This window comes from Mastacembelus armatus, chromosome 3 (assembly GCF_900324485.2).
Source record: "Mastacembelus armatus chromosome 3, fMasArm1.2, whole genome shotgun sequence".
Classification (NCBI taxonomy): Eukaryota; Metazoa; Chordata; class Actinopteri; order Synbranchiformes; family Mastacembelidae; genus Mastacembelus; species Mastacembelus armatus.
In genome coordinates, this window is record NC_046635.1 from 5,513,880 (window position 1) to 5,538,713 (window position 24,834).

Here is a 24,834-nt window from a genome sequence, read left to right on the forward strand (position 1 = left end):
GGTTTGTTCTAAAATTATATGAAGGATCATAAGATAAGAGCAATGTATTCATTTTTCAAATGTCACATTGTTCATGTTATATATTGATATAATACTAATGAAATGTGTCTGGCTTATTTCCCATGAAGGTGATAGACGGTTGGCCTTGCATATCAGAAAGCCTACAGTGGGCAGAAGGGTGCCCACTTTACCTGATGGGACAGTACACTGCTCTTCAGGTACAGTAGATCCTCCCTATGGTGTTTTGCTGAGCAAGAATAAGTCTCAACAACACTTTATTTCCCACTGGACACACAAAGGTTGGACCTCATGCAGTAAACCTAGCTGGGGGACAGGCTGCCAGCATGCGAATCACAAAGGACATCATACGCCGCCAGCAAATGGACAGTGGAGAGACATCTGAACTGAGCGGGGAGAAATCTAAAACTGAAGAATATATTCAGCAGATGCAAGGCTTGTTTTGGCTATAACCAAAGTCTGAAATTCTCTTTCGTGTCATTGACTAGTGGTTCAAAAAGCAACAACATTAAAATGTTTCTTAAGATACTCTATGTCTATCTATGTCTGTATGTCCAGACATCAGCACATTCCTGCATTTTGTAAACCTGCCACACATCTGCAAAGCTCAATGTCTGACCCCTTCCTTTGCTGACCTTAGAGATTTTCTTACATCAGGGAGTTATTCACAGTTTCACAGTTTATATAATGAGACCCCTTATAGAACTGCAGACAATTAGCAAATCTCCAAGCATGTCATATTATTTTCAGATTTGTACTTTTTTTCATTCAATCAAAAAGACATACAACATGCATTATTTTACCTATACTCACTTTACAGTTTGCAGAATTGCGATGAGAACTTGTATGCCAGTCAGTCTATTTTAAACATTTTGGATGTCACCTTATCCATGATAATAATATAGAGTTGTTTCATTATTTGAACCAAAGGTCGAAGGGCAGGGGTTTTGGTTGATATTGTATAATTTGAACATGTCTGAGACAAACCTGTGATTCTGCCTGTAGAATGGACTGGGACTGACAGCTCCAACTTTGGTGGATGGAATAAATCTGTTGGTCACATTTGGGTCATAGATTGATTTCAAAATAAGTTTACTCTGGGGTTTTGGAACACATTTGTACCACTGCTCAGGTAAATCCACCTGCGTGACTGTCCCTTGAATGTATTTAGCCACGCCCCCTGTCTGACTTCCGCAATGTAATCCTGCCTGAGGAGGAATAGAGTCTAACACTGATCACTGAAAATCAACAAACAGTAAAACATAATCAAAACAGTGTCACCGCTTCAGGTAGGTAGGGGTTGAAATTCAAGAGTTCATCTGCGACCAACTTTCTTAAATATTTTTCATTTGCGTTGACAGGAATACTATATCAGCGTTAGATACCAAGACTCAGCTGTATATTGTGCGAAGTCTATATGTCCGTCCTTTTACCTCAGTATGAACCCGATCTTCACCCTAACCAATCTGTCTTATAATACTCTACCAGGTGAAGTAAACGCGCAATGTTTTTCAGTGATGCGTAATGAAAACATACAGTTTATTGTTAGAAATTAGGCGCAACTAACTACAACACCACGAGGAAGCAGCAGGCGACTCAACACTGCTTATAATTCTGCCGAGGGTCCGTTTGAGAGGGAAGGGATGATGGATCATGAGCATTAACAGCCTGAATGCATCTAAAGAAAGTGACATGATTATAGCAAAAGCTGTGAGTGATAAAAAAAAACCCCGTCAGCCGCAACACTGATGTCAGCAGATGACCAGCTGATCTGCTCAGCTGATCCGCTCAGCTGACAGACTGTGTCACAACTTGGCTTGTCTCATCTGAGCACTCACGACCCACGTATTTTACTGGGAAACCCCTGTGATTGCGTGCCATTGCCATTTATTTCGTCAGATCATGTGTATTTAGCACTTTATTTTGAAACAGCCTATGAAGGTTTCTCCCCCTCATTTCAGTTTGGGTTCTTTTTCTGTCATAATTGCAGTAAATTAGAATTTAAAAAATGCCTTTAGACCACTAATGTACCTTAGATGTCAGTTTTGATGTTTGTAGAACAACTTTAGGAAATCATAAAGAGAAGAGCCATACAAACATATGACATTACATCTCCTACAGTGTTTTACAGGCTGTTTTAACATGGTTTAAAGACATTTGAAGAGCTGTTGCCTCAGACCAAACCATTTTATTGCATCCATAAATGCTTTTTATGGTGAGTTAATGGACATTAAATGGTGCATTTATGTTTTGTAGTGAATTCATTAACGTTTTCCAGCAAAATGGAGGTGAGAAAAGTGACGAAGACAGTTTTGAGTATGGAACAGGCAGAGGGAGTAGGTGCTCGCGTCCGCAGAAGCATTGGACGAAAGGAGGTAAGTCATTCAACATATTAATGTAATTCAGCTGTCATGCCTTTTACTAAAATCTTAACACACTAATAGCCACTGCAATTTATTTAACACTGTATATTTTATTCCCAGCTGAGGTACCTAGATCCTTTCCTGATGTTGGATGAGTTTAGAGTCAGCAAGCCTGCAGGTTTTCCAGACCATCCTCACAGAGGCTTTGAGACGGTAAGAGCATCTAGCTACAGGTTTAGGCTGCCCAAACTATGTGTGGCAGCAAATGTTCAAATAAGCCAGAAAACATTTAATCAGACGGCACGGTGTTTGGTTTACACAATCACCTCACAGCAACAAAGTTCTGTGTTAGAGCCCATTGCCACTGGGGCCTTTCTGCTTGCATGTTCTCCCTGTGTCTATGTGGGCTTTCTGCAGGTACTATGGCTTCCTCCCACAGTCCAAAGACATGTTGATTATGTTGATTGGTGACTCTGAACTGCCCATAGGTATGATTGTGAATTGTTTCTATCTGTGTGCCAGGCTGTGATAGACCAGTGATCTGTCCAGGCTGCATTAGCTCTCGCCCTGTATCAGCTGGGATGTTTTCTAAATCATTGTCTGAATTGTTTTAGAAAAAGAAGAATACTTTATTAATCCCCAAGAGAAATTCAATTGTATTCTCTTTTTTTCTTTTGTGTGTGTGTGTGTGTGTGTGTGTGTGTGTGTGTGTTTGTGTGTGTGTGTGTGTGTGCGTGCGTGTGTGCGTTATTTTTTTTTTTTTACCTGTTAATGGGTAAAACTGTGGCTCATTCAAATTTAACACATAGCAGCAAGATTTCTATACTTTCAGGATAATGTTTCCAAACCTCATCTCAGGATATTGCCAGTCTTAAGGAAGAATCTAATTATAGTAGCACAGACTTTGCATAACAATGTAAGTATACTGTATTAATTGTAAATGGATTCCACTTATAAAATAATGGCCTTTTGACAATGTCACATTTTCTGCTGTTCTTTCACGCACTCACACACCAATGCAAAGTGCTTGTCTGAAAAAAACAACACACTAACCTATTTATCAAAGCAATGCCACAGGGCTGATCTAGGACCACTTCCTTCACCAAAGAATTAAAAACAAACATAATAAAAGAAGCCCAGGACTAACAGGCATTACAGGTGAAAAGGTAAGAGGTGAAATTCTTAATTTCATCACCAGAGGGCAACAACAGGACAGTGTCCACAAAGTAAGCTATGGTACCACTCTTTTTTTGGTTTATAGATTAAAATAATCTTACAGAAAACCTGAGATTAAAATAATTTTACAGATAACCTGAGATATCCAAGATGCCCATAAACTATTTAACATTAATGTATTCTGTCTCCATCAAAGATGGCGTTCTTTGACATTTACAGTATTACTAATTGTCCTAAGATATAGTCTGTGTCAGTGCATTGGAAACTGACTGATCAAATACACATACATGACTAAAAATATGTTCGTATTAGTGCTCATACACATATTTAAAAGACTTTATATAATGTATTATGCTGATTTTCTCCTCTTAAACTTAAACTCCTTTCTGACATGTTGGTCAGCTTTCCAATCCTTGTACTGCTTCCATTGCCACTCCTTTCACTAATCTAGGGCAGGAATATTTAAATAAAACAGACATGGCCTTGTTGTTTAATTCCAAGTTTAAAATCTGCTCTTGAAAGACAGTTCAGAAACTGCAACTTCCCTTCTGTCTTTCTCATCTGCCCTTTCCTGTATTTTTTCTTGTCTGCTGTCTTTCTTTCATGTCTGTCTTTAGAATAATGTTAAAACAGTAATCTACCATTTAACAATCAGAGAGTAATTTATGACAACTTTGATAACTGAAATAACATTTTCTTCATATAAAAGTATCAGATTCATTCTGGTTGCATTTCGGCTGGAGGCTGAGTCAAGCAGGGTACACCTTGGACAGATCGCCAGTCTATTGCAAGGCTGACACATAGAGACAGACAACATGCAAACTTTATACGTGCTAAGGGAGCAGTTAGTTCAACCCAACCCATGATCTTTTCCTAAACCCAACCAAATTGTTTTTTTTTTTGTGTGTAAACACTTTGTGTTTATTAATGTAAGCATGGCAACAATGGTCTGTGGCATGACAATGACCTTATTAGCCTACTATTAGTTGGAGAAGGACCCTGTACCAATATAACTACAGTACAGATAATTTATAATAATGGCAGAAGCAGCAGGCAGCTGTGATAAACAACCTCTTTCCTACCCCCAACACCAAAGAACTGACGGAGAAAGTTGGTCAACTGGTTGGTCAACATCATAAAGCATTTAGCAACTAAAAGGGCAGAACTAAGTGTTGGACTTAAATTCTCTAAATAAATGATTATGTTGTCCTATGTTTGCTCAGTGTGTTAATGTACAGCTGTTTTCTAACTCATGAGCCATGACACTTTCATAAGGAGATAACATGTCATTGTTGTTTTTACAGGTTGTCCCCTGATGGGGACAAGTCAATGAATGGTTTTAGAAAGGGCCAATTATAGTTGAGTTACACTGGAAAGTCTGTCTTTACACAGAATCTGTATAAATGTTATAAATAAAAACTTTAATAAACTTTAGTTTTTCCTTTTATTGCATCTGTAGATATGGGATGCCTTTTGCTTTGACCAAATGTCAGGTTTTCCAAAGTTATTCTCATATTTACCTTTATTGAGGTATGAGTAATACTACTACCACACTGAGGAATAGAGGTAATAAAACAGCATGGCCTGGAAAAAATCCCTGATATTGTCCTTAGACTGCCAGACAATTCTCCAAGGTATATTTGATTTGGCAAATCCAACTTAAATCTCCCAGTGTGGGTGTAATGGACCAGGCTACACTCCCAGCATGCCTTTCAGCAGGTGTGTTTCTTCGCACTCACATAGCGCTTGAAATCACACAGCTGCGGAGGCAGATCACAAGAAGCTCACTGCAGGGGCCAAAGCTTTCCTCCCTTACACAGATGTTCACCTTTGAACTCACGACCCCGCATTTCTCTTCCTGGCCAGTCGGACCATTGGAGCAGTGAAACAGGCACACATGTGCTTTTAGTGTCAAAATAACACTCAATTGTAAGCTCATGGGCTGAGTTAATGAAATCTGCAACCTGATTTAACTAATATATATAACTAATTACTAAGTCATCTTGAGACAGGTGTACTACATATATGTGTTTCTTTTCCTCACACAGGTAACATATGTCTTAGAGGGGGTCACAGCCCATGAAGACTTCTGTGGTCATTCAGGACTCCTGAAACCTGGAGATCTGCAAGTACTGCATTCTTTGTTCATAGTGTCGATTGTTTTTATATTTTTAAGGGAATGACACTTATTTATGCTAAGCTTGATACCACTCTCTGTCCATCTCTGTCTCACTCTGTCAGGTCTGTGCCAGGTCATTAATAGTCCAGCAAATAAAACGTTAATAAAAAGTTAAACCGTGAGAAGTTAGCTTTACTCTCTGATTTTGCACAAATAAAACTGATTGGACACAAAAATAAGTGGGTTTTAGTGGTGCTGGTAGAAGATGTAGATTTATTATATGTTGACAGAACCACCATGGTTGTTTCCAGTCTGCAGAGCCAAGCTAATTGCTGCAGGATGTAGATTTATATTTACTGTGCAGACATATGAGTGTTATCAATCTTATTCTCTGTAAGATACCAACTCAACTTATTTCCTACAATGTCAAACTATTCCTTTAACTCTGCCACTATACAAATGCAAAACAAATAGTTTACTGTTCTTTTAGGTATGACAGTATCAATTTATCTGATACCTATCTACAACCTGTCAGTTGTAATGCAATGAACGACTAAAAACCCTTCCCACATCTGGTTATCTAATACAAATACAGTGTTATCAGCGATGTAATTACCAGTGATGTTAGTGTATATATAGCATATACAGTATATGGCGTACTTGAAATACAGTATGTTTCTTTGTCCAACAGTGGATGACTGCAGGACGGGGGGTGGTCCATGCTGAGATGCCCATGTCAGAGGAGCCAGTGGTGGGCTTACAGCTGTGGGTGAACCTGCCAAGCCGAGAGAAGATGGTAGAACCAGCGTATCAGGAGCTTAAAGGCTCAGAGATCCCCAAACCTAGTCAGGGAGGAGTTACAGTTGCTGTGATATCTGGAGAAGCATTAGGAGCAAAGGTGTGTACAAAAAAAGTGTTTGTATAATTTGCTTACACGGCTGTGAAATCACTGCAGCAACATTATATCAAGTCACAGGTAGAAGAGCACTTTGAAACTGGACAAGATGTTTATTGGTAGCTGTTGGTGATTACTTGTTTCCTGAGTAATCACCACTGAAGGCTAGAGGCAAACAGGAAAAACAGACAAACAATGACATAAATGTGCATGTGAATTCGTGTGTGCGAGAGAATGTCTGGTAATCACACTGTTTGACCAGTGTGAGTGTAAGGATTGTCTGTCCAAAGAAAAGGAAACAACAAATGAGAAGCAGATTGTCCTGGCCTGCAAGAGATCATTTGTTGTTGGTATTGTAGTGTGTGTCTGTGTGTGTATGTGCATTTTTTTTTACACTTTTGAATATTGGTGGAAGTTGAGGTGGAGATTTTGTTAAGGAAAAGAGGACAGAAGATGAACGTAGGCCTAATGTGAGGCTGAGAGTGAAGGTAAATGATACAAATTATGATGCAAATTATGGTTTAAAGTCTGTGTTCGTGTGTTTGTGTGTGTGTGCGCGCGTGTGTGCATGTGTACACACCATGTTTTTAGTACATTGTGGGAACTGAAACCTGTTTTCACAATAACGTGAATGGGGCTAGGCTTCCTCTGGGGAAAAAAATCCAGGCGCTCACCATGTAAGTCACTGAATTTTAAAGACATGACTTGGTTTAAAGTTAGGGTGAGGTTAAGGTAAAGGTTAGAGTTAGGTTAAGATTACACTGAGGGTTAGGGCTAGGCAGCTTAATGGCTATGGTTAAGGTTAGGGCAAAAGTAATGTCCCCATGAGGAATAGAAACGTGTGTGTGTGTGTGTGTGTGTGCGTGTGTGTGTGTGTGTGTGTGTGTGTGAGGGTGTGTGTGGGCGCGCGCGCGAGCATGTGTGTGTGTGTAACATTCTATATGACATCATTGTTTTGATCTTGGGAATCCCATATGACATCATCAGTTCTGTGTCACTAAGGTAATGTACTTTGTGCAAATTCACCATTTTCCTTTCATTCTCAACTGGAGCAGACGTAATCCACAGTGACAATCTGAACACTAGTGAACACTTGCAGTACGTTTCAAGCAAACTGAAGCAAAACGACCTTGCGAAAGAAGTAATATCTACTACAGTGTACCAGTCCGTACCCACAATGGAGAACACTATCTATATCAAACCAGAGGCTGTCAAGCCCATTGTTACCAAATATTTTGATAGAATCTCTCCAGCACAGTGGAACATGATTGCTGAAGGGACTGCAGATCCCGACATAGCAGCAACACTGGGTGGTATGTGCACTGAAATTCTACAGGCACTTCGTACAGATGCCCTGAACATTGTCAAACCACTGTTAATAGAGCACATACACAACAGTACTGTTCAGGCTGAAGGAAGTACAATGCCGGGGAGTTTCAAAGTACACCTGGGAGACTCCATTTCTTCCAGCTTTGCTGCTGCTCTTCACATTCCACAGGAAAAATGTGAGAGTGCTGAAAAGCTAACAGCACTGTTGGAGAATGAAGTTACAGAGAAAGTAATCTCTGTTGTATCTCTGACCACCAGTAACCATGTTTGGCCTGCAGATCCTGCTATTTATGTCAGTGGCTCTGTAAGCATTAAGACCCTTCGTCAAATGATCGCGCATACTACCAAATGTCTGCGTCAATCGCTATGTTGCCTGCACATGTTCCTTCTGTCTTGCTCTGTGACAACTGACACAATCTCATTCGGTGGAATGACCCCTGTCCCCCCAGACACTAAAGATGTGAACAGTTTTCACACCAAGCAGTCTAGAAAGACACCAGACATAACAGAGGGCAATGAAAATGTTGTCCTTCCTCTCGATGAGGAACCATCCGAAATAGACAAAGTTGTAACTGATTACCTGCCACTGCCTGAGTCTAAAAATGTTACTCAAGAAAATAAGAAAAGCGCTTCACTGAAACACAGATTTGATAAGAGACTAATTAACAAAGTAAGAAATGTTTTTACCTCACGGGCTGCAACTTCAGGGGACACCAACAACAAATGCTGCTCCTCGCAGTTTGTCCAAAATCTATATGAAAAAATGATTTCAGATTTGAAGAATGCCCTGAAGACTCAAGATGCAAAGTTTGTGGTGAGCCTCAAAGCGGATTCAGAGGCTTCTCAGAATAGGCTCTTGAAAAAAGATAAGTCTCATGATGCTGCTGAAGTTTTAATACCAGGAGCTGTCCCCGAATCTTCCAGACCTGCAACTTCCAGTCCGAACTGTAGGCTAACAGTCACTGTGACAGAAAAGGAGTCTGCTCCAGTTTATTTTGAGGACATCAAACCCAATGTTGACAATTTGATCAATAAGCTACACCAGTCAGAGACACCTGCAGACCCTTCCAGGACAACACTGGAAAATATCAGTGACGAAATCAAGAAGTTTTCAAAGGAACTGACTGGTAAAATATTCAATTACCTGATGTCTGGCCAGACATATCAACTGCCCTTAATGTCATCACAGAGATGTCTTTCTGACTCCGTCATCTCTCAGTACAGGAGTAGGGTAACCACCACTAAGCCACACCTGTCTTATGAAGTTCTATATGTCATGACAGAGGACGCAGTGGAAATGTTTTTAAATCAGATGCTACTCTGGATTGAGCAGGAGTCATTACACAAAACAACAGATAGAGAGACAATGATCCAGAACCTTATCACTGCTCTTCTCCTGAGGCTCAACTTAAAAATCTCTCATAAAATCAACAAATCCCTAAATAAAGAAATCCTCGATGTCCTCATCAAGCGCCTGTCACACAGGTTGCAGACAGAGATCAACCTCCAAGAGATTGTTTTCAAAAAAGCCAAGCACAGCATAAGACATATCAACATGGCTGTAGTTGAAGACCTATACGTGAAGTTTGGGAGTACAGAAAACCTGATAAATGCTGCAGTGACATCAAATGACACATCTTTTGATGATGCTGTTATAAAGTATCTGAGGATCCATCTCAATGCCTTCCTCACTGCACTCCCAAGGAAGAACCCAATTGTCAGGTTCTTCTCAGCAATGAAAAAGAGTCTACGCAAGTCCTTCAAGTTCTGCATCAACGACAGTCGTGATAACATTTTTACCATCTCCCACATTTGACAAGTCAAAAAGGCCACTATGAAAAACATCAAGGGCCACATGGTGGCTCAGTGGTTAACATCCTGGCCTTACAGCAATGGCTGGGGTTGGATTCCTGGCCTTGATCTTTGTTGTAAGAAGTTTTTATATTGTCTGTGCTATATAATATATAAGGGTTTACTCTGGGTACTCCAGTTTCCTCCCATGTCAATAAAAAAAAAAAAAATATATATATATATATATATATATATATATATATATTTATTTATATACATATATGTTTTGTTTGTAGTTGTATTTTTTTCTCCCAGTTGAAACTGCTAAATTCCGATTGAGTCTGACAAAAATGTTGGTAGATGTATGCATTAAGTTGACTTCTCATTTTCAGCTCAATTCAGCGAAATGAAATGATGTATGAAGTATGAAAACTATACATATAAAACTATATATATATACTTTATCTGATAGAATTAACCAGAACATGTGAAGTGCATTTGTCTCTATCAAAAGCTTAAAACACCTAACACAAGGTAAGAATGCTCACCAGGGGTCCAGGCTTCATCTGCTTATATTTTTGTTACTCTAAAGCATACTTAATATGTTTGCTTTAGGGTGGAAACACAAAACTTCTAAAATAGTGCAGTATACAACTTTAGGTCTGTGAAACTAGAGCTGATGATCCATTCTAACCAGTCAGGTAACCAGGTTCTTGTGGAGTGCTCTTCTCCCTCAGACTCCAAAGAGAGCATGCAGTCACATGTTGGTAGTGTACAAAGCATCATTCAGTGCACAGTTGACTTCTGTCTAAGAGCTCATCTGTAGTTTGCACATAAACAGTTAGTTATTTCACTAGATAAGCAGTAAGTGATTCACTGCGTAATAATGAATTCAAATTAACACATGAAGTACTTAGAAATACTATATAATGTTGTGAGTAATGGGAAATGAAAAGTAATTCCACACCCCTTGTATCATTAGGTTTGTTAACAGTGGAAAGGTTTTTTTACAGAGTAACATAGATTTCACTGTTGCTTTGTTCAGGTTTGTTTTTAAAATGTATTAAAGCACAGAGGTGTTTCAGCGAGGATTGCCAAAGACTGTGCACTATTCAGAATCTGAGGTTCTGGTCCACTTTCAAAAGCAAAATTAAATTTATAATATGATCTATTAACTCTCAGTGAAAATTAGTCTTTAATGCTTTCAAATTCGTCCACGCTGTTGAATGAGCCAAATTTGTCCTGATGTTTTTCTAAAGGTGTAGGTGTAAAAATGCACCTTGAAGAGAGCTGGGTTGGATAATCTAAGTAATGTTACTTATTGATTTTGTTGTTGCTTAATTAGTAAAGTAGTAGAGATTTTTTTTTCAGTCAGTAATAACATCTGGTTGCATTTTTCCACATTTTATTAAATACATCTGTGATCATAATGCTGTATTTTCATAATAGTTGTCAGTTATAATTCTGCACAAAATAGGAACAAAGAACTCTAAGAAAACACATTGTTTTCACTTTCTTCACTTTCCCACTCATATTTCCTCTTTGTAAAGCCTCAGTGATGAGAGTTTCTTTAAGGTCATTTGCATTGACTGCAAAACTCATGGAGCTGATGCTGCAAAATTCTGCAAAACATAATTATAACAATTGGGGAAATGGTTCAGCCATGTATAGTGTTTGTAGGCATGTTCTTTTGTGAGGATTTAAACTACGTTGTCAAGTCAGATAACAAGATTATATGCATAGAAACAAAGCAATGTAGCTTTAACTTATTGCTCACAGTGTATTTGCTGGGAACAACAGTGCAAATAGAAGAAGAAGAAGAAGAAGTACTTTATTAATCCCCAAGGGGAAATTCAATTGTTACAGCAGTTATTCTAATTTAAAGTTATTAAATTGTATATTATTTAAATCATATTAGTTAATAGTAATCAATAGAGTAATTAATAAAGTAATAAAGTAATTAACTTGTATGTAGAAAAGTAATGAAGTAATTTTTTATTTTGGGGGCTTGTTTGTGTGTGTGTGTGTGTGTGTGTGTGTGTGTGTGTGTGTGTGTGTGTGTGTGTGTGTGTGTGTGTGTGCGTGTGCGTGCATGCGTGTGTATGGGGTGTGTGTGTGTTATTGTTAATATTGTGGAAATATAAAATATATAATATAAAATAGTCCTAAGTTGTGAACAGCTGGCCATGACCGTTACTGGCGTAACATAGTTAAAAGCTTGTTTGTGTGCATGTACGTGTGTGTGTTAGAATATTAATAGTTTCTTTCTTCTCCCATAGTCAAAGGTCTTTACGAGGACACCAACAATATACCTGGATTTCAAACTACAGTCAGGGGCCCTGCATGTGCAGCCAGTCCCCTCAGGTAGGACAACAGCATTTCTAAATAGAGTATAGTGTAGTTGGTTAGTTAATACCAAAAGTGCCTGTCTCTAATATTGGTTTTAAAAAAAAGCATCTCATGGTTGTGTTTTAGCCCTCCTCACTTTTTTATACTACCTGATACTGAAAATATACATGCATTTTGAGGTGCGCTTACTATGAGACAAACTGCTGTCCCACTGTTTGCCTAGTCATCATTAATGAAACACACACCACTGCTCAATTCAACACCTTGAATACAACTTATTTTATATGGTTTGGCCTGTAGCTGGTGGCTAAAGCGAATGTGAACAAGCTTTAAGGTGCACTGTGGTATTTTGTCCGTCCTCAAAGCCTAACGAATGTGTTGAATGCATTTCAGCTTTCATTTCATGAAACACAAAGCAGATTTTTCTTTAAAACTTACGTTTGATTATTTGTGATCTACTTACTACCCTAATGCATTGCTGAGTGTATTGCCTGTATATCAATAACATAGTATGAGTAAAATATACATGTGAGTCCAAGCACAGAGACAAAACATTGCTCCGTAAAGGTACTGGTCAAAACTCCATAGAGGACCTGTAAGACAGACATTGCTGTAAATTGTACTTCGTAACCCCTCTCTCATGCTACAAGCAATGTAGCCATGTCACGGTGTATGTAGTCATTTGGGGAGCCTTTTGTCTTTCTCACCTGTCTCATAATCCATCCATAGAAGTGTATCTGAATTATTTAACATTTTACTTCCATAAAATGGGGGAACTCAAAAAGGACAGATTGAATAAAGAACAGTGAAAATTGAAGCAGCAGAGGCAGCAACATTCTGAATTTTAGTAGCTACCAAAGGTCAAGCTCCAAAAACGCTGGACCCTTCATTGTTTCCGATAATGTAACTCTGTATTATCTTTATTACTGCCTTTCATTAGGAGGTTACTCACTGTCATGAACCTACAGAGAAATAGCACCTGAAACTGCAGCTACTTACTAGTTACAAGGTGACAATATGTTAATGTGTTCACAACTTGTTCCTGCTGCACCCAAGTAACTAAAAACTCAGTTATTGCAGTTTTAACAGGCAAGACCTGTTTGAAAATAGCTTTGTTTCAATCTGACATGTGCTTATGGACAATTTGTCTATTTGACAGGCTGGACTGCATTCATCTACACGCTGTCAGGATCTGTTCATGTTGGTGAGTTGTCTGGTTAATGTTCTTCTATAAGAATGGTCCACTGTACACCCTTTTTATTTAAACAAGAGATATCCTATATGAAAAAACAGTATGTGACCTGTCTCATATTATTTAACACTTCAGATTAGATGATAAAAGATAACCAGGGTGATCCTAACATCTTGTAGTTAAATATATGCTCTTTTTCCTCCCTCGCTGCTCCTCCTGTGACCATATGCAGGCCTATATTGACAATATGGATGTGTTTCCCTACTTCATTCAACCAAAAGGTCCATGTGCTCCACTTTAAAGCTTGATGGGCTAATACTGCCTCTGTACTGTTATGTCTTTAGTCTTTAGTCATTTCACCTTTTCCACAAGTTATAGCTATACCCTGTCGTATCAGTAGTATTGTTTGACATACTGTGAAATACTGCATTTCCTGCTTATTGGACCACATCATGTGGATAGGGAATTTCCTTTCGCATGAGAGCAGATCTTTTCAGTCAGTAAACTCATTTTTTCTGTCTTTGTTGGTTTGTTGAAACCCGTTGTTTTCAGTGAGAATCCCCCTCTTATTCTTCACAAAATGTAATTATGATTTGATTGCTGTCCATCATTACATAGCAGGATTTTTCAAACTGGTTGTAATTGCAGACAGATGTGTTGATGACACGAGAAGATGAAAATGGCAGATTAAAGAAGTTATTTGAATTTTAAGTTTCCAGCCATACAGGCAGTCTAGCCAAACCAGCTGGCTTTGATGAATGTGTTGACCACAAGTGGAAGTGTCTGGCTTTCTCAGCATTTAGTGTCAGCAAGTGCTGCAGTGTGCAAAGAAATCAGGTAAAACTGTGGAAAACATGCATGTGCTTATGTTTCTATTTAGCTCACACTGGTTTTGTTATTGTCATGTGGTGTGGGGTGCGGTGATGAAGGGCGTAGGACCCAAAGGAAAGACCAACAGGAAACAGAAACCTAAGACCATAACAGTTATTCTATAAACATCTGTGTTGTCTGAAATTTTGTGAATTATTACTACTAATGCACATGTCAGATGAATTGCTCTAGACAGGGAACTGTGTTTTGTTTTAAAGGCCACAGCCACTGTACCCTCCCTTGCACCTGGAAACACGGGGGTGGTGATTGAGTGGTGTTCAGAAAGTTGCATTCTGCAATCTCATCACCAGATGCCCTAAATCTCCTCGAAACTGCACCTAAATTTTATACATCGCACCTTTAAGCTTATGAGTGTTTTTCATTATTTCTCCCAGTGAGAAAGTCCTACACCCAGAAGTTATATATTCATAAGTTTTCAAAAATATATCAGCATAAAGACCACAAGCTCAAATAAAATTTTTACCATGTGTTTTATTTTCCTGACATGTCTTAATAGTCCCATTTTGCCAGAACTGAATATAATGAAAGGACAGTGTCCTCTCCCAGCTCTGTGTTTGTTTTAATGAGACAGAGTAAGAGACACAGTATGAGACACAGTGGTATGTGTTTTTGATGTGTGTTTCTAAAAAATAATGGGAGCTTGGGAAATGAAACGATGATTAAGATTTCATGTGAAGCTAAAAACTCCATAGTCTCACACGACACTCAGCATCAGACGTACAATAAAAAATGAGGAGTTCTAGTGGAGTTTATAAGGAAACTTTTTGTTATAACTTTTCTTGTTTTTAAGGTCCAGGTGAGGAGCAAAAGAAGGTGGAGCCCCATCACACTGTGGTGTTAGGGGATGGAGACTGTGTCAAGGTTGAAAACAAGGTGAGAGAACTGGGGGAAAGGATTTTGACAAAAGTCATAAAAAATACAGTTCTATGTAACATAAATGTTTTTTTGTTTTTTTTATTGTTTTAATCATTATGTGAGTTCACAGTTTTACTGAGGGGTCCCAGTTATAAGGTTAGGGAACAGTAATTTTGAAATTACAAATAAAAATGTTTCATCAGTCCACTTCACACAGAGACAGAGATGCATCTTATTTCCTTCTAAGGGCTCTGAAGTATCTCATTTTGTGCTGATTGCTGGAGAACCAATCGGAGAGCCAGTGGTACAACAAGGTACGATGTTAGTGTTATTCCCTCCATTTTGACAAGGAGAAATGCTTGGTGTGCCTAAAAGGTCACAAACAGAACTTGGTCAGTATTTGCAAAGTAATTCTTTGCCATATCGTGTCTCCTCTTTAGGTCCATTTGTAATGACCACAGAGGAAGAGATCAGACAGGCTATCAAGGACTACCAGACTGGCAGAAATGGCTTTGAAAGAGCCATAAACTGGAGATCCAAGATCAGAGATTCTTTCTGAGCGCTATACATTAAAACCTGGTGAAAGGTTGCCTTACTTGTTTGGAGCTGTAGAAAGATATTTTACAAAATATTTCTTTTGTCATGGTAAATGTAGGTTCATACAGGCTATTTAGGACTTAACCCTTCAGCAGCATGATGTATAGATGTTGGGGGAATGTGTTTTGACTGCTTGGTAACTGTTTTTAATTTTCCTTCTGTTGTTTAAAGTGGCACTGTAGCAAAGCTGTTATGAAACTATGTACAAGTTGTTTGCAAGCATTATTGTTATGAAGATCATTTAACATACTATACATTAAGTGACTGTTTTACAAATGTCTTGATGTTTGATAGCACACAACAATGTGCTACAAAATTTGATAAAGACAAATATTAAAAAACTGTTTCATAAAAGAAAATTCTACATCTTACAAGTCATTAGTTAACCAAAAACTTTAACAGACCACATAAAAAACTTTCAAAATGTTTGTATTTTCAGTACAGGCATGATTTTGTCACAGAAAAGATGTTCCTCCTTTGCATACAAACCATGAATTCTGTTCTCGTATTTAATCTATTGTTTATGTTACATCCAAATGAGCCGGATGGACAAGTGGGTGGGTTTTCAGTGGGACAGTAATAATGCTAGCATCTTATTTGCCCTCACACGTTATAGAGGTCTGGCTCACATTTAAAACATGTTCTTGCTCTTTGGCTGTGTGTGGTTTGGCAAGTCCAGAGGAAAAGTTACTGACAGGGATTTAACAGGCAGGGGACTTGATCATTGGGCAGACCTTAAAAAACAAAGACTGGAACACTCAGGGAAATAAAAGGCACGCTTTGAAGCAGCAGAACCAGTAACAGTGGGAGTGACATAAGGGTAGACACCAAGACAGACATATTAGCTTTTCATAGCTTTTTCTGAATTTGCTGAGATAGGAAGGGACTGTGTGGGAAGTCTTGCACTTTAGGGCCTTTTGTATTTACAAATAATAAAAGGATCTGGACAACTGAGGACTGAGAGAAGGAGAAGGTTTAACATTTAGATATGCTAGCTGTTGAAATGAGCAGTTAAGGGAAGTGAGAAGTAAGCAGCTTTTTCAGGGGGAGGAAATATAAAGAAAGACAAAGTGAGTTTGAATGCAAATCATCTAGCTAGAAGCCTGGTATCTCTCAGGTCTTCAATCCGTTTGGACAAAACAGAGTGTGCTTATAAGAAGTCTTAAAGGGGAAGCTTTAAGGCGATTTTCAAATTTCTAAAGGCCTCGTTATTAAGATCGCTATCTGCTCACCTCAGTTTCTGCATCAAAGCTTCCTCAGTAAGAGGTGCATGCTTTAAAGCTTCTTTAGCTTTCTCCATTTGCCTTGTGGGTGTCTGGGTTGCTGTGACACACACTCACACTGTACTGTGCAGCTGGAAGATCCAGAGCTTATGCTGCACATACCTGCACTGAGAGGACTGAGTGTGTGTGTGTGTGTGTGTGTGTGTGTGTGGTCTGGGGGAAACTGAGTCATAGAGGCAGCCAGCTCTAAGGATTTTCTCCCAGTAGTAAAAGTTCAAACTGCTCAGTGCTTCTCAGAGAACATAAGCAGAACCAGGGGATGATGATGAAGATGAAACGGGCTCTGTGGAGACTCTCCTGCTTGGTGACTGTGGTGGTGGAGCTGAGCTGGATAAATGTGGGCTACAGCCTGAACAGAGAGGGAGGAAGTAGGGTAAGTGTGGAATGAAGCTTTATGTCTTACCAAAGTAGCAACATGAGAAACCAAAAACTTTCATTTTTGTTTAATATTGTTTAGAGAGAAAAAATGAAAACACTTGTTCATTTTCTTGACTAGTTTTGGGGCTTCCTCCAAGTGTTTTGTAGCATTTGAAGTGATATTTCTTCAGTCATTATTTCATAAATCGCACACTGGAGCGGTTGCTGCCTGTATAATACACATGTGCTGACCATGTTTCACTGAAATGAAAACGGACATAACTGTAATTGTGTGCACTTGCATGTTGAAATAGGAAATGCATGTTAACACTAGATCTGCACCAGAGGAATTCTTAAACCACTTCACAACTATTCTCAACTCTGTTACTTTAACTGATTTTCTTTCTCCAGCTGTCCTTAATCTCCAATAGTTTTCACTCTCACTTTCTCTAAACTCTCCCCATCTCTACCTCTATTTCAGTTCCTGGTGCCCTCCTTTTCTGGTTTCCATTACTGGATCTATCCCCAGACAGAACCTGCAGAGGGGAAACCTCCCTGTTTTCTGTTGTTTCTCTGATTCGAGTAGAAGCAGTCAGCCAGCCACCCTTCCCCACCCTCTCTTCTGCAACACACTGAACACATCAGAGGACTCATTACACTTGCCCAGAGGAAATAAAGCATACATTGTGCAGACAAGCACAATATTCCATGTCTGTCCTCTCTTATGCCTCCGTCTTGGTTGTAGACCTACCATCCGGTATCGGGCTTTTGCTTTCCTACCTCAAAAATGGGCCTGGGAACTCCTTTTAACTCCTCTCTGCTTCACTTGCTTACACCCTTGGCTCTGTAAAGTCTGTTCAAATGTGAAAAGTAAAAGCAGTAAAAAAAAAAAAAAAAAAAAAATGCAATAGATCCATTTTGTATTTAGTGCAAGGGGTTAAATCAGGTTTAAAAAGACATGATTTAATAACTTATCTTATCTACTCTATACAGATTTAATCTATTTTGTGTTTCGTTTTCATTTATGTCATCCTGGGAACATTGCCTAACGTATTTATAGCTTTACCATGATTCTAAATCATGGCTCTTCTTATCCAAGGATAGTTGAAGACTGTGCGTCTCTATTTATATGTCATACATAGTGTGCCTTTGTATACAATCGTTCTTTTAAGTAGGAGGTGCTGCTGCTGGAGCTGACTCACAGAGTCGCTGCTGCATCTAATTCACAATCTAATGGGTGTGACGTTGTTTGGTCCATCACTGCACTACAGCAAATATATCAAGTCAGCCTCCATGTAAGGCACATGTTAGCGGAGAATGATGCACATTGGCTACTGCAGCTATAAATGCATTTAATATTACCAATTCAAGTTTTTATAATTTTTTACTTGCTTGTTTTTGCTTAAATATTTCTAAGCAATGCTAAGAGTGCAACTATATTAGCAGCTCTGAGAGACTGTACTGAAGAAGGCCCAGGGGAACTATTGTACTTCAGTCCATTAGCATGCTAGCATTTGCTGATTAGCACTTCATACAGCCCAAAGTAGCCTACAGCCAAGGCTTAATGTAATTAATTTTGCAGGCATTTGTCATAAACCAGGCTGTTAGCCTTATTGAAATCTCACTTGGTGAGTACACCAGAGGCCTGGCGATCTGTCCAATGTCCACTGTCAGCTAAATTGGCTCTAGCCCATACGACCCTGAATTGTACTAAGCAGTAGGATGGATTGCACTAGATGTCCTTTAGTTACCTTTAATTTCTTACAGAAATTACAGCAGTTCATTATATAAGTGCCAAGATGTTCCTGTGAACCACAAATATTATGGATCTAGTGTAAGAGGTTAAAAGAGATTTTTAAAAAGCTTGATTTAAGATCCAGCCTTTTGTTTTAATTTATGTAATCTTGGAAAAGTAGGATTCAACCAAAATCAGTGAGATTTTTCTCCTGGGAACCACAAACCTGTACATTTTATGGAAGTACATCCATTTGTTTCAAAAACATTAAAATCTGGAGCAAAGCAGTGGAAAGACAGGTGGACCTAACACAGATACGCTTTGACTTATGATTAATGTCCCGTGATCCCTTTTAGGTAAGGAAGCAATGGGAAAGGAAGGTGCGTTCAGCTTCAACTCTGGATGAGCTGCTGAGGCTCACAGACTTTCCTGACTGGAAGTTGTGGAAATGTCGTCTGAGACTACAGCAACCAGAGAACCAGACAGAGACCTTCTCTTCTCCCCCTTCAATAGGCTCACACCGCTCCACACGCTACGCTGCTGAATCTTACAGCCTGGAGATACTTAATGGTTTGATTAAACATATAATACAAGTTATGTACAGGTGTGTTTGTGTGTTCATGTGGATGAAGATTGTGTGTCTCCCACCTAGCCATAGATGAAGAGTGGCAGCGCACTCAGTGCATGCCAAGGGAAACATGTGTCGATGTGGCCAAGGAGCTGGGCACCGACCCCTCAAAGTTCTTTAAGCCTCCTTGTGTGTCTGTCCACAGGTTTGTATAACATGATCCCATATCCACAGCCTTAACTGAGTTCACCCAGCTATTTGACTTCTATATGCCAGCAGAGGTCCTTCAATGGAGAGGAATATTCTGGGGGCCCAAACAAAAATAGTCCATCAAACACATTAGGACATAGAGCACATCTCTATGAAATTAAAATATTTATATTTCATTTTCATTTAAAATGTATGTAATTAAAAACTAAAACAGGAATGAGCAGCAACAGCTCAGTCAACTATCACTCGCATTATGCACGCTGTCTTTTGGTGGAACTGTTTCATACTTAAGTTTTACATTATCCATCCTGCTTTTTTGTCATTGACAGGTGCAGTGGTTGCTGCAATCAAGAAGGTGTCATGTGCAGAAACACAACTGTTGTATATGTGAATAAAACTGTGAGTGACCAAATCTCAGCCCTTATGTAGATATACCTCCTATTTTATTTCACCTTTTTTTTGTGTTTGAGCAGTGCGGCACTGTTTTTAAACTATCTCATACACTTACACTAATGTTTGGGTATGTGTGTGTGACTCTATGCATTTCAGGTCCTTAGTGTTATTCCATTCAGGTTTGTACCAGAGCCTGTGCTAATAAAAGTGGCTAATCATACAGAGTGCAGGTGCATGGAGCCCGCCATAATTCGGCGTAATGCTCAGTCTGACAGGAGCAATGGGTGAGACCAAAACCTTAATCAGCCTTATTTCTCAAATGGATTTGATGTTTTTTTTTTTTTTTTAAATCCATCTGGTTCATTGGTAGCTGCTCTCTAATGGACCAGCTGTCGGAGGCAGAGGACACCAGGAGACTTTGTGCCAGTGGGTTGATTTGGGATTGTTCCAATGATAGATGCATACCTTACCCTTCCAGTACACCAGGTCTGTGTGTGTGTACTGTATGTGTGCACCTGGTATTTTCAAATTTACACACTCACATTATGGGGACTGGGACTTGGAAATTGCTAAATTTTGCAATAATGAAATGGTTTGAGGTTTGGGTAAAGTTAGGGTTGTGAAAACAAAAGTGTGTGTGCACAAATATATAGAAAGGACGTATTGATGTGTGTACCAGTTTTTAAAAGCTGTAAAATAATGAGGTGTGCAGTAGTTTTTGGTTTATGGTTGTGATTAGTGTTAATTAGCAAATAAAAACCTAACCCACTAAACTAAAATGGTGAACATAGTAAACATTTTGCTTGCTAAACATGAGCATGTTCGCAGTGGTGGTGCATTTACTCAGGTTAAGTACAGTTTGTATTTGTGCTTTACTTGACTATTTCTATATTGTAGTTTTTGTTTCATTAAAATTATTTGAAAGCTTTAGACTCAAATTATTAACATAACATATACCAGCTGCAACATCAAAGTGATGTACTTACATGGCCTTTCAACTTAAATGCATCATTTCTATCTACTGCCTAGAGTTTACACTCAGTTCATGGATGCCAGACTGTGAAATAGATGTGGAGCGTTGTGACTGTCTTACTAGACAAGTGCCAACTTTTCCACCAAGACCAGTCCATCGCTGCCAACTCAACTCTTCAATCTGTGCCCACAAGCATCAGCACTTTGATCAAGGCTCCTGCAGGTAGGCCACATATCTGTTCATTTAGCATGGACACTTTCTTTTGTTACTCTAAAGATTTTTGATTAGACACTGTTCTTGTCATATGCTGTAAGAAACACCTAAAATAAACAAAGTCATTTGTTACTAAGACTTCTGTTAGGTGCAGGTTGATCCAGGGTAACATTCTGCACTCGTCTCTGTCTTTCATACATATTTTATATTTCTAAATGGTCCTTTTTTTTCCTCACAGATGCAAACCCCCAGGTCAGATGGGAAATTAAATTTCGACAACCTGTTTACCAAGAATGTCTTGAAGCAGAGAAAAAAGGCTTATAATTTATTTATAGTCCTATTTATACTGATCAGTTAAACAAATTAAAGAGCTCTTAACTCACATGACCATGTTAATGTCTTTTTAACATGCTTGCCTTATGTTCCAATCAATCAAGTTTATGATTTGTACATTTGTTCTTTTTGCACTGAACAGGTAGTTTATATAAAACATTATTTTTTATCATTTGAACCTACTATGAATGTATAGATTATTACTAGACAATTCATCAGTATTTTACTGTTTGGTAATCTTCACATCGCTTACTAATTTCAACTTATTACCCTCTTGCATTCAGTTAAGCTTTTTACTTCAGAAGACTGAGGGTATTGTAACTTGATCATATTTAATGGATTACAGCTTCATACAGAGTCTACAAATATTTTCATTTTCCTGGGATGTGTTCATGTTTTATTTACAGCAAATCAAGGGAGATTTCATTTGTAATCCTCTTTTTTGTTACACAGATCTAAAAGTAAAAGATCCTTTAACGACAAAGTAGCAACAGATTTTTGCAGAAAGATCTGAAACAATCACACATCACACTTTCATACAACATAAAACATTTACATTCAGATCTTTATTAAGATAAAACCAATGATCATTGGTGTACCCAATTGGTTTTAAAAGACATGTAATGTGACACATGGGCAGTCAAGGGATTTCAATTGATTATAGCATGAATATACTTGAATCTGGGGGACTTGATAAGGTAGAATGTAAATTAAATTGACCAAAATACAATTTGTAAAATTTGTAGGAACATCTAAAACAGTCTGGAAGAAACATGAAACCTGAGGAAAGCTAGACAGAAATGGCTTACAAACCAGTATGTTGAGTGGCTGCTGAGCCAGAGTCCAGGTCTCAGTCAAATTGAGAATATGTGACTGGACTTGTTCAGTCATGATGTCCATGGTGTGAATATGCCAATAAAACAACTTTGTATATGAATGTTTTACTTTGACATTAAATTTTCTTTTTTTCCATGTGATCAGTGTTCAAAGACCATATTAAATCACGTATTTGTTTTCAAGACAATAAAACATAGGTTTAACAGGTAAGTGTTGGAGTATTGTTGACATGACATCTCTTGCTATAGCCTTGTGGTTAACCAGGTGGTGGCATAAAAGTTGAAATCTATACCTTCATATATTTTCTATTTGATGTATCGTCAGTATTCCTAAACACTCAATCTTTTCTTAATGACACAAAAAATGTGTAGCATTAAATTAAATAAAATAAACAATTCAAAATTGGATTGGAATTACAATGTCTCATAAACAAGACCAAGATTTGTAAATGTCTTTATTTTACTGTTGCAATTTATTGAATGCAATTATTTCCAGCCTGATATAACTGTTTTCCCCCTGCAGCGTTGCTGATCTATAAAATGCAAACATACTGTATATGTCCTTCCCTCTTTACGTGGCATCTTCATTGATTTTGTGCCCAACTGAAAAGGTCGAGCTACCATAATGTTTTAATGTCTAGTGTCTGAGAGAAATAAAGGTGTCTGTGACAACCTCTCCTGTGGGTGCTCACTCTAATAGCAACATTAAGCAGCATCAGTGGTCTTTCTCCCTCGCCCCGTCTTTAGAAACCATGCAGGCATTTAACAAGGTCAGAATACAAAGTGTCGATAGTTGGAAATGACAGGCAGTGCCACTGTCACCTCACATGGCATTAAGCTTTTAACTCTTTAACTTGAAGAAATAGAGTAAAAATGAAAAATGGTAGATTTTGTATATTGCATGCAATAATGTCAATTTTTATTTAAAAACTGCATTATTACATAATAGCACCTAAACTTACAAGGAGTTTTGTCTCCCCCTTGCTGCACCATTTGTGTACTCCTTTTTTCTCACTTCGTGTGACAAAATTAGAAAGTAACTGTTTTGCACTTGAAGACAATTTTGAGACAGAATTATCCCTGTGCTTATAGTTGTTTTTAAAAAATTTTGATTAAAATCCTTCTTTAAATATAATAAATATTTGTTTGTCATACATTTATTTTCTGAGAAAAAGAAAAGCAGTCATATATTGTGATGTGAAGGAAATATAATTTGTGAGGGACCATTAACTCTCATAACATAAAAAACAACATCAATAATATTTTATATCAGCTACCTTTATCAACCCACACAGGATCGAGGGCAATAATAATAGATACCCATGTACATAAACTACAAAATCAAACTGGAACTTAGTTACTTGAGCTAAAATTTGAAAAAAGTCTGCATCTGATGTCTGTGCCACCACCCCAAATGAAAGGCCTGAGCTATGTATGACAGTCTGCTACCTCAGTCTTCTGTGAGCGTTTCACACAGTTTCACACCAACACTGCAAATCATCCAAGGTTCCCAAGAAAATATAGCTGCACTTCTGACATTTTACCATCAGGAGCAAACAACTTCATATTATAGAGCATCAAATGGCATGAATATGTTCAGTAAGTTTACCCCAGTGCAACACAATGAGAAAAAAGAATATTATTTTTATTGTGAAAAGGTTTAATTTTTCATTACATCAGTAAACACATTTAGAAAACATCAAATCAAATCAAGACAAATTGCACAAATGAAACCATTTATGATGTGATGAAGACATAAATAAAACAAAATACCATACTAATTTTCTCTTATTTACTTTATTGTTATTCAAAGAATGTTACTCATCATCTAAATGCAAGCATTTTATTTTGATACTTACAAAAAAAGATATGGTGTATCGTAATAGATTAAGTACAGTAATATTCAAAGTAGGTGTAATCTGGGGTTTTCTGAACCATAATATAATCCATAATATAATATAATAATATAATCCAGGCATTCTAGATAAATGTTTTCTTACATAAGCTTAAGCATTAAGGTCTGTACACACCAGGAACAATGTGATTCATAGGTAGATATTCACTCCATTATATTTTTCTCTAATTAAAATGAAAATTAATCCATCCTGATGTAAATGGAATAATTGTTTTGTGTAGAAATCACCATAAACTGGAAAGAAACTGACAGCACAGCATTTCTGCTAACACAGAAACAAAGTTATTACAGATGTTGCACAGAGACCCCTATCTCTCCAATTATTATTTGTGTATGAACGCGATAAATTCCCCATGCGACAATCCTGACATAAACTGTGGAATAAACATGATGACATTTCCATCCTAGGATGTGCTGTGAGAGGGCTGACCTATTGCATTTGG

The 24,834-nt window shown here is 38.1% G+C and overlaps 2 protein-coding genes across 5 annotated transcripts; both read left to right on the forward strand.

Annotated features, from left to right (window-relative positions):
- Positions 1 to 146: 146 nt before the first annotated feature.
- On the forward strand, positions 147 to 15,976 carry pir (pirin). Of its 4 annotated transcripts, XM_026320276.1 has the most exons (11): positions 1,220 to 1,307; positions 2,140 to 2,187; positions 2,293 to 2,393; positions 2,502 to 2,594; positions 5,606 to 5,686; positions 6,368 to 6,574; positions 11,971 to 12,055; positions 13,200 to 13,244; positions 14,914 to 14,996; positions 15,226 to 15,292; positions 15,419 to 15,976. In XM_026320276.1, exons 3-11 carry the CDS (start codon positions 2,301 to 2,303, stop codon positions 15,535 to 15,537), a joined length of 873 nt encoding a protein of 290 aa, XP_026176061.1. In that variant the 5' UTR covers positions 1,220 to 1,307; positions 2,140 to 2,187; positions 2,293 to 2,300; the 3' UTR covers positions 15,538 to 15,976. The 4 variants fall into 4 exon arrangements, with proteins under 4 accessions (XP_026176062.1, XP_026176059.1, XP_026176058.1 ...); XM_026320277.1 differs by lacking the exons at positions 1,220 to 1,307; positions 2,140 to 2,187 and adding an exon at positions 147 to 218 and having other exon boundaries at positions 2,297 to 2,393; XM_026320274.1 differs by lacking the exon at positions 2,140 to 2,187 and having other exon boundaries at positions 1,185 to 1,307; positions 2,297 to 2,393.
- A 1,111-nt stretch (positions 15,977 to 17,087) lies between these two features.
- Positions 17,088 to 22,031, forward strand: vegfd (vascular endothelial growth factor D). The gene is made up of 8 exons (XM_026320247.1): positions 17,088 to 17,231; positions 19,307 to 19,520; positions 19,603 to 19,723; positions 20,058 to 20,127; positions 20,278 to 20,405; positions 20,492 to 20,607; positions 21,151 to 21,316; positions 21,546 to 22,031. The coding sequence occupies exons 1-8, from the start codon at positions 17,118 to 17,120 to the stop codon at positions 21,574 to 21,576; spliced, it is 960 nt and encodes a 319-aa protein (XP_026176032.1). The 5' UTR covers positions 17,088 to 17,117; the 3' UTR covers positions 21,577 to 22,031.
- The last annotated feature ends 2,803 nt before the right edge of the window (positions 22,032 to 24,834 follow it).